Consider the following 14,411-nt stretch of genomic DNA (forward strand, 5'->3'; position numbering starts at 1 on the left):
GGGTTTGGATCAAAATTAGGCTGATAAATTAGAGAGAGATAGATTTGAGAGAATATTTACTTGATTGATTTCTACTGTTTACACAGTTGTTTATATAGAGTTTACAAGTTCCTAATCCTAATCCGTACATATTGTTGCTATCTATGTTAATAGAAATCCTAAAACAAATAGGAATCTGACTTCTAATAATGCCGTCCATGAGTTGAAAAGAAACCTTTCTACACGCATTAGCTTCCTAAACATGCTTATACTAAATTAAACTCCATAGAGTCAATCAAGGTTATCAAGGTGATACATAGATAGAATTAACAACTAAAAAAACTTAAAAAAATCCTTGTTTCGTTGTTGCAGCTAGACTTAGCAACTAAGCATTTTGATCAAATATGGTGTGACGAATGAATACTCAAGAGAGGTTGTGCTTGATCTTTATCTGGAAGAAGTCAGAAGATCGAGGTCATAATTAAACCTGTTGGCCCTAGACTTTGTGATGTTATGTGTCTGATCTTATTGATCAAGACAAAATGTCTTGGAAACTGGGAATTTGGGCTTTTTCACTAATATTGGGCTTTGTCCTTTTCAGGCCCAACTATCTGTTACCTTAATTTGGTTCTGATTCAGCCCGTAGCACAAAAAACAGCGAGAGAGAAGAAAGAAAGATGCGCAAGCTCTTTTCCAATCCCTCCGATCTGCTTACGTGGCTACACCCACCAATCTGAAGGTCCTTATATTCTTACTGCTGTCATTCAGGTATAACTTCCATTTTATATGTTAGGCAGTCAGATTTATGAATTGGATTCTAAATTATGTGTGTTATTTTAATTGATAATAAGTGTACCAAATTTTTTAAACTTAAATGGGTTAGATGGAAATAAGACACAAAGATTTGATGGAGCACTTAGGAGACTTAATTCAATTTGTGAAGAGCTCAAGGTAGCTGTAAAGTGGAAAAATGTAGGATAAGGATACCGATAGCAGATTTGTTATTCATCATGAAACATATTTGTGGTTGCTTCTGTTGAGTTAGTTGAAGGCCCTTGTTTCTGCTCTTATTCACGGGTTATCACATTGCAGTGATTTTTTGGAGAAGATGTGCTTCTGGGCAACAGAACACAATTATTAAGGTTAAAATGTCCTCTAGTCTTGAGGAGGGATCATAGGAAGAGTGGTGTCTTTAAAATAGTCCTAGCGGTGGCATAGTCCAAGCTTTGGGCATCAGGCACGAAGATATTGAGGCTTCGCCCCCCCCCAAGACAGTCCCTAAGGGGTGCTATGTTGACTGAAGCAAGCAGGGAAGACTCCCTATGGCTCATTCCTGTGCTCCTTCATCAATCTAGGAGAGTTAGGCTCAGGGGACAAGGCTGGCCGGCAAAGCAACAGGGCCTTTGGTTGCAGAGCTCTAGGTGCACTTGTAGCGAAAATCTTTGTTGCTTGTGCCACTGACCTAAAAGAAATACGAATAGTGCGGACTAGAGTGATCTGGTTTATAGTTGCGTGGCGCGCGGGCCTTGTCTACCAGAAGAACCTGTAGCTTGAGGTGGAACCCTTTTTTACAAGACTCCAGACTAGAAAACTAGCGACTCGCTTTCTTTCTTGCCCCATATCTATTGACTTAGATGGTCTTTGCATCAAGTGGGAAGCTGGTACGGCCAATCCCACAAGAGAAGTCTGCTTCTTGGTGACAGGCCCCGGTAAAGAACGATTGGGCATTTGCATAGACAACCTAGGGGGCTCGGCGGGATGAACGCTTGGCTCGAGACATAATAGAAAGTATAAGTATGCAAGAACCCTATAAGGACAGCGAAAGGGATGCATATGTGCAGCTGTGAAGAAAATAAGCGAAGGACCCGTGTGGACAAAGGCTTCGATGATGACTCTCGTCCATAGCTTCTGGTTGCAGTTGGTAAAAAAACCCGATCATTGCGTTAGCAGAGCTCTGGGAATTCTGCGGATAAGTAATCGGCAGCCTGGGCGGGGGGTGGTTCGGTTAGAGCGGGGGGTAAGGGAGATCTTCTAACCAAAGATCGAGCAGCTCTTGACGTTAGGCCGGAATGCCAGTGTCAAGGAACTGAAGGAGTCTAGAAAGAAAAAGCGTTCAGAGAGGCCACGGCATAGTCTTCTACTCTTGGATCAGAGGAATGGGCAGAATAGAACTCCATCGATCGGGTCTCAAAAAAGATAACCACTTGGAGTAGATAGAACTGATGATTGGATTGGGAAGGTCACTGAGCCACTAGAAGAAAGATTTCGTATCAAGTACACGCTAATGGAAGCCAAGCCGACAGGCCTTCTATTGAGGGGGCGTATTCATTCTTGAAAGAATGGACTATGAGAGAGAATACAAGACAAAGCCCCCTGGCACCTCTCGGACATCTCGGCCAAAGCATATCATATCGTAAAACAAACAAAGATGGTTTGTGGTGTTAGGTCCGAAAGGTACCCTATATCTGAATTGAGGTGAGCCCACCCGGTTGGAAAGAAGAATGGAGAAGCTGACCTGGAATAATGCTACGCTTCATAGCCTCTTATTTCACACTTAGCTAACTGGTCATTCTCCTATCTGTCCCTGGGACCAGTTTCGTTCCTATCGGTCTTTAACCCACCCTTCCATTCATGTCTGGCTCCGTTTCATTCCTTTCGGGATTCCGATTTCTCTGCATCCATAGAGGCCAAATCATACGCTGCTAAAACTAAAGCCAAGTAGTCCTCCGCTTCAGCAATCCCCATCTGCTGCATCTAAATATGCTGTTTCATCCGCCGAGACAAAAGCATATGCCTTTTTTGTTTTTCTTAGCCTTCCCTTCCTTATGGAGTTGGTTTGTTCCAGGAAATAATCTGACTTAACTGGGCTCCCAGCTCCATAAGGACTTATTCAACCCGGCCTCCCATTCCAGACGAGAGTCAGTGCTAGGTTTAATAATTCCTCTCTTCCAGGTAGTAGCTATTAGTGAGTGATCGGCTGCTAGGACGAGAGGTCTCTCGAGCCTCCTTAGACCTCTGATCTTCCTTGCGTCTGTCTCTTCCGATTTCTTATCTGCTTTGAGCTCTGTTAGTAGCTATCTTTGACTTCCTCTCTTTGGGGATGGTTATAGAGCTTTTTTTTTTTTGATAATTGAATTTTATTAATGGAAGGGATCAATTACATACCTACATATACTTACCACACAAATCAACAGTCTTGATGTACTATATGGTGACAGAGAGGATCACCCTTAGCACAAACATGAAAGAAACAAAGAGCTACACCAACTAGAAGAATACTCCAACCTGAAGGATATCACTCCACCAGTTACAAAGAACTATTTATGATCCCCTGCCAGTTAAACACCAAGTCCCTGAACCTGTAGTTCTTCCTTTATAGTGTTGCCGATGACCAATACCATAAGAAAGCCTTCACTTCCACACAAGCTCTTTCAGCTGTAGTACACTTGTTTCTGAAAACTCTATTGTTTATTGATTTCCACAATACCCAAATCACTGCGTATGGAGTCATTCTCCATACCTTAGCAGCGAAGCTGACTCCTCTGAGCTTAGGCCATGCCACTAGCCATTCTTCCAAAGAATCTACCCGAGCTATCTGAGGAAATGCAATGCATACCGGCTGCATCATAAGCGTCCACAATTCCAGCGCAAAAGAGCAAATGAAAAAAAGGTGAAAAATATTCTCGTGAGAGGTTTGACACATAGAGCATATAGGGGAGATGTCCATTCCTCTACGAATAAGGGAGTTTGCTGTTAAAGTTCGTCCATGCACTTGCTACCCAAAAAGAAGAACTTGACTTTAAGTGGAATGAGGACTGTCCAGACCAACTTTGTGGGGAAGCTTGTACTGCCGTGAGCATTGCCAGTATTACTTCCCATCAAGGCGTCATAGAAGGAACTAACAGAGAAAACACCATTATTAGTCAAACGCCAACACCACGAGTCCCGTTGATCTGTTAAGACAATGTTGCCTAACATAGCAGTAAATTCTGCATATTGTTGCATTTCCCAGTCATTGCTAGCTCTCCTGAGATGAAGATTCCAAGAGATACTAGTCGAATCCATACTGCCAAACTCACTGACCATGCCGTTCTTCAAACTTGAAGCCTGAAAAATGAAAGGAAACTTCACCCGTAGCGGTTCAGCACCAATCCATCGGTCCGACCAAAATCGAATGCTATTACCATTCCCCAAGACAAAGGATATGCCGTTTCTAAAGTCAGAGAGAGCTGCGAGAATTCCTTTCCAGAGACATACACCATGTGAGTGTGTAACCTGGTTAGGCCATCCACCATACCTACTAACTCCGTATTTCGCAACAATCACCCTCTTCCATAAAGGATTGACCTCATTTCCATATTTCCACAACCAACGTCCCAAAAGAGTTTTGTTCATTGTCACAAGGTTGCGGTAGCCAAGACCACCACTCTCCTTGGGTGTGCATACAATCTTCCACTTCATTAAATGGTACTTCCTTTTAACTTCTGTGGAACCCCAAAGAAAATCTCTAACCCTTCTTTCGATTCCCTCAGCCACACTAACCGGGATCGTAAGCAAGGACATGTAGTAAACAGGCAAATTAGCTAACACACTTTGCATAAGTATCAATCTCGCACCTTTAGAAAAAGTTTCCTCTGCCACCCACCCATTCTTCTTTGAACGATTTCTATCACGGGATCCCATATCTTCTTATTCTTGTACGATGCACCGAGAGGTAATCCCAAGTATCGACAAGGCAGAGTACCAATACCACATCCCATAATTCGAGCCAACTCTTCCAGGTTATCAGCCTTACCCACTTCATACAAATTGGTCTTCGTCATATTAGCCTTGAGGCCTGACAACGCCTCAAAAATCAGAAGTACCGCTTTGACAACCAAAAGTTGAGACAATGAAGCATCTATCATAAACAGAGTATCGTCGGCAAACTGTAGAATGCCCACCTCCGAACCAGTAGAAGTTGGTTTAAAGCCTTTCATATATCCCAGGTCCATAGCTTTTAAGGCTAAACGGCTGAGAGCCTCCATCACAATATTGAACAAGAACGGAGATATTGGGTCTCCTTGCCTCAAACCCCGCTGGCTTCTAAAGTACCACGTAGTTTAACCCGATGAGCCGCAGAAAAAGAGGTCAAGAGGTACTCAATCTGATCCACCCTCGGAATTTATCACCAAACCCCATCCTTTTCATCAAGTAATCGAGAAAATCCCAGTTAACACAATCGTATGCTTTGGTTATATCCACCTTTAATAATTTGCCTCACTCCTTCATTCTAAGACGGGCGTCGATACACTCATTGGCAACAAGAGGGCCATCCAATATCTGTCTACCACCAATGAATGCACTTTGCACACACGACACAATTGTCGGTAAAACTGCCTTAATCCGTGTAGCCAAAACTTTGGATATTACCTTATAAATACCACCGACCAAGCTAATTGGTCTATAGTCACCAACAGATAATGCACCCTCCTTTTTAGGGATTAAGGTAATGAAAGTTGAGTTGTTTCTTCTGTCCATAGACGTAAGCTCCACGAAATTCAGTTACAACGACCATAAAATCTACCGAAATGTTTGCCAACACTTCGAAATCTGATCATTTGGAAACCATCTCGCCCTGGAGCTCTCTCCCCACCCAATTCATTAATTGCAGCCAATATCTCAGTTTCATCAATTGGGACTTCAATACCGACTGATTGCTCTTCAGAAACTTTGCTAAATTCCATTCCTTCCATCTCGGGCCTCACTAGCGGATCTTCTGAATAAAGTGCTTCATAGAACTCAACTATATGATCTCGAATGGCTGTTTCATCACTAACTTCCTCGTTCCCAATAACCAAACGGTTTATACTGTTAACTCTTCTTCTCGCGTTAGCAAACTTATGAAAATAGCTAGTATTATCTTCACCTTCTTTAAATGACCGAGTTCTAGACTTACGCCTCCAAAGATATTTCATTCTTCCTCATGAGACTTCTCACTCACTCAAGAAGACGCATACGTACACTTCTTCATCTAGTGATAGTGTAGATGTTTCCTCTTTTTTGTCAAGCTCATCAATCTCTTGAGATTTAGATTTGATAAGCAAGTCCACCTTGCCGAATATTTCTTTGTTCCACACCCTTAATTTTTTCTTGAGTTCTTTTATCTTGCACCACCACACAAAGCTTGGAGGACCCTCAAAAGCAAAAGAAGACCACCACTCATCAATCAAATGCATTAAATTCTCATTTTCAAACCACATAAGCTCGAAACGAAACGGTAAAGGTCCTCTTGTCGACTGACTGCAATCCAACAGTATAACCCGGTGGTCAGACATATATTTAGGATAGGCAATTTCCTTAGCTTGAGGAAATTGTTCATCCCATTCCACTGAAGCAAGGAACCTATCTATCCTACTCAAACTTCGCCTATCTGCCCATGTATACAAGGCCCCATTTAAAGGATAGTCGACCAAGCAGTTCCTAGAAACAAAATCATCAAACTTACGCATAAATTTCGTAAGTCTACTCCCACCACTTTTTTCATGACTAAACCGTATAATATTAAAGTCACCACCGATACACCATGGTAACTCAGACCACGCCCTTATATCTTCCAGCTCATTCAGGAAATGGGTGCGACTACTATCATCATTTGGACCATAGACCCTAGTCATGAGCCAAGAAAATCCGTTTGATTTAAGATTGCACTTCACAGATAATGAGTATGCCCCAAACAAGCTGTCTGTAACTTCAACTAAGTCTGAATTCCATGCCACCATAATTCCCCCTGACAATCCACTTAAACCCATTGCTGGAACACATGCATACTCCCATGGCTGTCTCCACAAATCCCCAAGAACAGAATGTTGTCCCTCCCCCAGTTTGGTCTCTTGTAATAATAACATTACAGGGTTATGATTCCTTATCAGTAACCTTAAGTTATTGCATGTTTCATCGTTTCCGAGACCCCTTAAATTCCAAGACACAAATTTAATCGACATGGGTACCTACATTATCCCCCGCCATAGTCAAATCCTGACCTCCTACGTCATCCCTGTCCACCACAACATGTCCAATGCCACCATTGCTGCTGTCGTGCAACTCCCCAAACAGTTTTTCTAGACCAGTTCTGCCCGACCAAGTAGAAATACCGAGATTTACGGCAAGAGGAATCACCATAAATCTAATCCAATCGCTCACATCTCCTGGATTTTGACACCTATACAAGTTACTAGCATTTCCCATACTTAAAGCGTCGTTGGGAGCTTCTATAGGTTGTTCCTCAATCGGCTCACGGCATGGAAGAGCATTATCTGCTCCATTGATCGAAGAGACAGATTCATTAAGACTCAAAGATGGGCCTGGATCTGTTACCTCCATTCTCTTTCTATGGTGGGCTGGATTCGCAGGCCTACCCCTACCTTTGTAAGCAGTAGAAATACCCATTCTCCAATTAAATTTGTTAGGCCACGGTAGAAGCCCATATGCACCCACTGACTGAGATCTCCTACCCTTACCCATATGGGCTTCTTTTTGACCACCGAAAGATGTCTCCTCCCCCTTGTTCTATGGGCCCCATACTTTCTGTTTTGTGCTACAATTAAAGACTCGTGTTCTAGCTGGACTATTTGAGGTACAGAATGTGTGGCCACCTCAACATTACCCTGTTTTGCCACCTGTTCACTCCCAATATTATCATGTTCTGCCACCTGTTCACTAACTACATTATCACACCCTGGTACACAGTTCTGAGGTTGTTCTGTACTGCTCATCTCAATATCCCTTGCCTCACACTCTGCCAGAACGTGATGCTGACAATCACCAACTAGAGGGATGTCACCATCTTGTACAGCTAAAGGATGCTCCTGCGACTGTATCCCCAATTCAAAATTTGAATTTGAGCATTTACCGCGATGCCCAACAGACTACTACGATCGTCCAGTGTATGGCTGCCACCTGGACTGCTAGCTATATTCCTGTACACATCATCCTGATCTCCTGCTCCCTCTCCGGTGTCATTCTCCGCCACCACACTACCAACGTTCGCCAACTCCGGCCAACTAGGTATATCAACCTCCTTTTCCCCATCTAATTCCACCTCAACCCAAATAGGGAACATATACCCCCTTTCCTCCAAAACGAATAATTCTAGGAACTAACCCCACATCTCCCACCTTTGATTTTACCCGAATCTTCTTTTTCTGCACACATCTAAAGAGTTCTCGTCTAGGTTCATCGAGCTACCGCGATGCTTTAGTTAGAGCCTTTGCAATCTCTCTGGTTTTTAAGTGAATAGGGACTCCTGAGAAGGAAAGCCAAACTTCCGTCAACTTCAAGCGATTTTCATTGACACTCCCGACTTCGGGGTTCCATCGCCTAAAAATGATTTCTCCTTCGCCACACCGAAGATGCGGCATCTTGATAAGTCTCTCAACATCCTTTTCTGCTTGAAAAAAGACTAGCGCTTCGTCTCCTTCTTCCATGATCCTGAAGTCAACTTGGCCGAAAACTATTTCAAGATTACTTTTGACCCAAACCCAGTCCGGTGTCCCTTTGCTAGAAAAAGAACATAACACTGTCAAAGTCCACCATGAAGAGTTGAGGACAGACCCCATTGATCTCACTGTAACTGTTGGCACGCCAGCCTCCCACGCTAGAGTTGTAAGGTCTCGCCATTCAGATGTAGGGTTTAAGTCTCTCCTCTCCAGGTTTGGCCCTTGTGGTTCGCCATTACTTAAGACATGATTAGTTGAGACCACAACGCTTGATTGGGGGTTCAAAAGTTTCAATATCTTTGCACCTGCGTCAGCCCATCCATTGTTGTCCTTCCCTGCTGGGAAGCATAGTGTTTTGGTTCTCTCTGAACGAGCTCTTGAGAAAAACATCACCTGCAGGAATTCGCCTCTATCATTGTGTCTGACGGTCCCAAACTATTGTCCAGAGACATCTGAGTTTCCCACCGATGTTCCTGCCTTGATCAAGCCCAAAGAACATTGACATAGCAAACCGCCCAACCATTTTCCGTTTCCGACCGAGGTTGAGCAGACAAAGACTCCTCCCCTCCCTCTCTCTGTAATTCCTACCTCTTCGTTCCTTGATGCATTTCTCCACCACTCGAACTCAAAAGATTTGCCTTCGATCACGGCAAACAGCCGTCTTCTCGTTCCATTAAATCTACCGTTTGCCATTAGAAGATTTGCTAACTAAGATTTGCTATTCTCGTGAGTGTTCTTCATTCTGGTGAAAGAGTGAGGGACTAGGACTAGAAGTGACTAACGGACAATCCTAGATTGGCCTTTATAGAGCTTCCGGCCAATACGAAGATAGTTCCCGCGCACGGACTCCCCAATTCCTTCTATTGAGAGAGAATCCTCTGGATAATGAAACCTGCAGCTATTGCCCAAGTCGGGGTTTTTTATTTTGTTAGGATGGACATAGGTGCGCACCTTCCTTTTACTTCAAGTTGAGCAAAGGGTTCGCCCTCCGATCTCTTAATAATAGTTGCTCGGCTACGAGGTACTCGTACTGAACTCAAACCCATGCACGAAGTCCAGTTTTTATGTCTGCAAGCACTCCCCTTTTCTTTTACACGCGTGCTGCTTTTCCAGTTCTACCAGCTCTGCTGGCTGCTTTCTCATTCGTGCCAGAAGGGGATCCTAAAAACCTCGCTCTTGAATTGAGTTTGCTTTGCCTTTTCGTCGAGTGAGGGTTGCCCCCTTTCTCTTAGTTCTCGGTTGGACCGCCTTTCGCGTCCACGAATGCCTAAGTGGTTAGGCCGAATAGCTGGCCAAAGGGTTTTTGTAATATAAGGTACTGACGGCTGGACCTACTGATCTCTGTAGTAGCGTCTCATTCCATTTTTGGCATAAGCACCTTCTCCAACCGGTGAATGTGGTTTTGTTTAGTGGCATAGTATCCGAACTCTATCTTCTATTCCCGTTAGGATACGTGCACATCCAGCTAATAGAAAGGGCATATGTTCACGTCACTACGCTACGCAGCCTTCTTTATCAATAGTAGTGCCTGCCTGGTCCCTTGTCCTTGCTCAAGGACAAAAACTAACTGCGGGCGATACTCAGAGCTGCGGACTTCAGCCTTAATTAAGTCCTACCTCCGCTCTAAGAACTACCTAGCTCATATTTTGAAAGGGCTGCCCTTACCTTAGCCCATACCTTCCTTGCGGCAGGAAGAGAGGACTTGGTTTCCCCTCATTATTCAACTACTAGCACAGGAAGGGACTAGCCCTATAGGAGAAGACAGAGAAGATGCAAATGCAGAAATTTAGCGTTTGCTAACTAGGATAAAGAATAGAAGGAAAATGCGGTTATCTCGTCTTCGTCTTCAATCATAGGTAGGATAGTCTTAGACAAGAAAACAAGAAGGCTATAAGGCTAGCTCGATCTAATTAGTTATCAGGCATTCAAGCTTTATATATCCGAGCAGACGATATATTTATTACAATCGTCTTCTATTATCTAAATAAAAAAAGGCAACTGAGAATCCTCAAAAAGAAGAAGCAAGTACCTCTAGCAGGGATACCTTCGCTCATACATAAGGAGGGTCCTAGAGGAAAGAGAGATTATATACTGCATCTCTCCCGAACTGATCGATATAATCCATTCTAATATAATAGAGCCTAGCGTGCTCTAAACCTACCAAACCAATGCGCTTAAGAAAGACGACAGGCTACTCGAAGAAAGCATACTCAAGACTCATAAGGACAGGGCGCATAAGAAAGAGAACAAGTAATAGGAAAGGGGAACTCATCTCTAGAGGAAGGGATTCTACTTCCTTTCACTCCTCCGCTCTTCATTCACTCCTACTCTCTACAAGAGATTCTACGGAGCTAGCCATGCCAAGAAGAAAGCTAAGAGCAGACAGAGGCAGGCAGCTGCTATGCATAATAGCAGAATAGATTGCAGCTCTCTCTTCTCGTCTAGAAGCACTTTTCAATTAGGGTTGCTACATCTAGCTATTTGAAGCGAACTTGTCCTTATACCACTAGAATAGATAAAGGCTGTCAGGTGTTGTTAAGGTTTATTCTAGTTATTTTATACATTTACATTATTCTTGTATAAAGATGAAATTAGTGGAAGCAGTGATGTCCTCTAGTCTTGTATAAAGCTGATGGATAAGTGATTAAAGGGGATTCCTATGTCAAATGCAGCATACATAACAATTCTTTCTTTTTTTTAGAGGTATATTTATGATACAATGAGGGGCTGGGGGCCAAGATTGTATTGTATTGACTTTTGAATCATAAATTCCAGAGATTAGGTTGAGCTCGATTCAATTGTACGACTTCACTTTTAGACTGTTATATCTAGTGCCTATCTGTAACAAATCTGATAGTTAAATAGTTATACGTAAGGAAATAGAGTACTGAATGTTAGTGAGGAGGAAATAGCAGGAAACGAGTAGAACTTTGCATGTTTGTTTTGTCTTTTGTTTTGATTGTCTTTATATTAAAGTGTTAAAAAGTTGGGCCTAAAAAGTTTAAATACATGAAGATGGTTTTCCTGGAAAGTAATCACCGATTTTCTTTTAATAGACACACTGATTTTTGTGCATTGTGCATTTGCTCTTATGCAATCTGTTTTTATCTATCAAAGGAAAAACTTAAAAAAGAAAAAAGGAAACAGTGTGCACGATATAGGTGAATCCCAGAGGGTGATTACATGTGTTGGCATATCATTTTACAATGTCTTGACAGGTGGCATGACCAATATTTGATCACAGTTGTAAACCTTTTTCATAACGTCATTGTATCAAGACCTGCACAAATATGAGGAGATCAATTGTCCAAATGGTCGATCAGTATTAGTTTAATATAAATATTACTAATAAAGTAATAAATATGTTACTACTTTCATATATATCTCACTTCCTGAGAAATGGTTAAATGATAACAAAGTTTTTTTTATTTGGTTCGAGTTGGCCATCCTATTAATTATTATTTGCAATTTGTAACACGTTTTTACATTCATTTTACTGCCGAGCAGGTTGTTTACATGGCAATTGTTGGATCTTTTCCATTCAACTCTTTTCTCTCTGGTGTATTATCGTGCGTAGGGACTGCAGTTCTTGCCGGTAAGGAAGTGCTTCTTAAATTATTTATTTTGAAAAAGGCATTTATTGGGGGATAAACAATTTTCTGTTGTATGGTAGAAAATATGCTTATATGACTTCAAAAAGACTGATGTTGTTTCTTTTTTCTATGCTGAAGTTTGTCTTCGCATCCAAGTAAACAAAGAGAACAAAGAATTCAAGGTATATCTCTCCCCCTGTCCCCTCTAGTGTGCATGTGTTTTGGTTGTTGCTGCTTCTAGGGTTGTTGATAACTGAGTTATGTACCGTCAATTGCAGGATTTACCACCAGAACGTGCTTTTGCAGATTTTGTACTATGCAATATGGTGCTTCATTTGGTGATTATGAATTTCCTTGGATAGTTGGCCGGAGAAGAGAGTTATGTCTGTGTTTGATAAGACCAGTTACTGGAACCAGCAGGAACTCTTTGTTATTTATTCGAAATTGTAATAGAAGAGTTTTGTTTCTTGGTTTTTTAGTTAATTGTTTTGTTGCATCGTTATTAAATACATCAGCATATCTTTGAGTAATGAGAGGATAAGATGTGAAACCGTTTGTTTTGCCTTAATTCAGAAGATTCTGCATTTTGTGAAATCTGGTGCAGGATATGGTTTTACGTTACCATCTAGAACCTATATCATCTTATTGCCTTGGAACACTTGGCCTCTAGCGCTTATGATTGTCATGTTTAACTGTGCCAGGCATATCATTGAAAAGACGCCATGTTGGATGAAGTATGTATTGGGCGGGCAGCCTCTGGACTTCCCCTGTTCTGATAACGCAGGCTTGAAAATTGAAACCCCGGCTAGTGTTGTAGACTTGTAGCTAAAAATCAACAACTGATCAATGAACAGGAAATTCCAATTATTTGATGAAACTATTACCATTGTTTTCTATTAAAAAAAAGACGTTGTTCGAGTGATAAAATTTTGATCTTTCAACTCTTAAATTTCTTAGAAGGGATTCAAGGAACGATTGTTCTAAAATATCGACATACCCAATATACCAAAGAATAGTGTCAATTCACCAGATATTTCATGGAATTGTGTACCATAGATTTCATGGGCATTTCAACAATCCGACGAGCCACATCATCTTTTGTCGCGCCATTTTTCTTAACAATTTTGACACAAACACACAAAGAGAGATGAAAATGCAGAACAAGAATCAAACCAACCAACAACACGTGTCATAGTAAAAACAGAACCATCAAATGCAATCGTTGTTACTAAAAAAGAAGAAGATGGTAAAAATTTGGAAGTAACGCTTGCTCTAATTAACAACAATATTTCTGGAACCTCATCTGGTTCAGGTGACTTTCATCAGGTAATAACATTATTTAAATGCCCTAAATGTTTTTAATTTATATTTAATTGCTTCTATTGTTTGATTTCATTAATTTATTTGAGCTTGTACTGGGGTAGTTATTCTTTAGTCCTTGGAGAGTTGAATTACATTATTCACCATCTGAGGCTATTGTGCTGCTGATAAATGACAAGGAAGGGCATGATTGGAATAACTATTCGCGTGTTAGTTAGTTTCGTAGATGAGAAACATATATCATACCCGGTGTGGGTTTGTCTTTTGTTTTCACTGTGATTTTATACCTGGTTTAAATTTTGTATTCGATGGACTGCCAGTTTGTCACAGAGTGTCGTTTGAGGAATGTACCATTTGGCGGTCACTCTGATAGAGGTGTTATTATTTCTTTAGTTGAGAGATGGTGGGATACCACACACACCTTTCACTTTCCGTGTGCACAAGTTGGAATTACTCCTCTTGACTTTGTGATGCTCACTGGAATGAGCGTTGGGATTGGGCAAACAATCCCATTTGACCATGCATTGGAGAGCTTGACATACATGAACAAATACTTACCTAGATTGGCACCTGATTGTTTTGAGACCAAGGGCATCAAGTTAAGCGCATTTAGTCATCATTACATCAGTGCTACACAGAACAATTCATTGCAACCCGAGGCAAATTCCGAGGAGGAGACAGAGTATGTTAGGGCATTCTTGTTGTACTTTCTTGGACATTGTTTGTTTAATTGCGGGCATAGTGGTGTTCGGTTGGGATACTTGACTGGCCTCTTGGATCTAGAGAAGATTTGGGAGTATGATTGGGGGGGTGCTACATTGTGTCACCTGTATCGCGGACTTGATCGAGCAACCAGGAGTTCTGCTGCCAAAGGACAGGTGGTTGGGGTTCACCCGATTCTCGAGGTAATCCTTTAACTTAGTCCAAGCCTAATTTTAAATAATGAGCATCATAATTAGAATGCGCTCTTACTTAGTTAATTTTATCACAGGTCTGGTTTTACGAGTACTTAGCTTCAATGAATGCAATCCTCAATGATGTC

At 41.8% G+C, this 14,411-nt stretch overlaps 1 protein-coding gene across 1 annotated transcript; it reads left to right on the top strand.

The window, feature by feature from the left end:
• Nucleotides 1-380: 380 nt before the first annotated feature.
• LOC147480741 (dolichyl-diphosphooligosaccharide--protein glycosyltransferase subunit DAD1-like) lies at nucleotides 381-12,643 on the top strand. Its single transcript, XM_086577531.1, has 5 exons — nucleotides 381-453; nucleotides 581-747; nucleotides 11,964-12,051; nucleotides 12,188-12,231; nucleotides 12,328-12,643. The coding sequence occupies exons 1-5, from the start codon at nucleotides 396-398 to the stop codon at nucleotides 12,409-12,411; spliced, it is 441 nt and encodes a 146-aa protein (XP_086433657.1). The 5' UTR covers nucleotides 381-395; the 3' UTR covers nucleotides 12,412-12,643.
• Nucleotides 12,644-14,411: the final 1,768 nt, after the last annotated feature.

Source organism: Coptis chinensis, chromosome 8 (assembly GCF_015680905.1).
Source record: "Coptis chinensis isolate HL-2020 chromosome 8, ASM1568090v1, whole genome shotgun sequence".
Lineage (NCBI taxonomy): Eukaryota > Viridiplantae > Streptophyta > Magnoliopsida > Ranunculales > Ranunculaceae > Coptis > Coptis chinensis.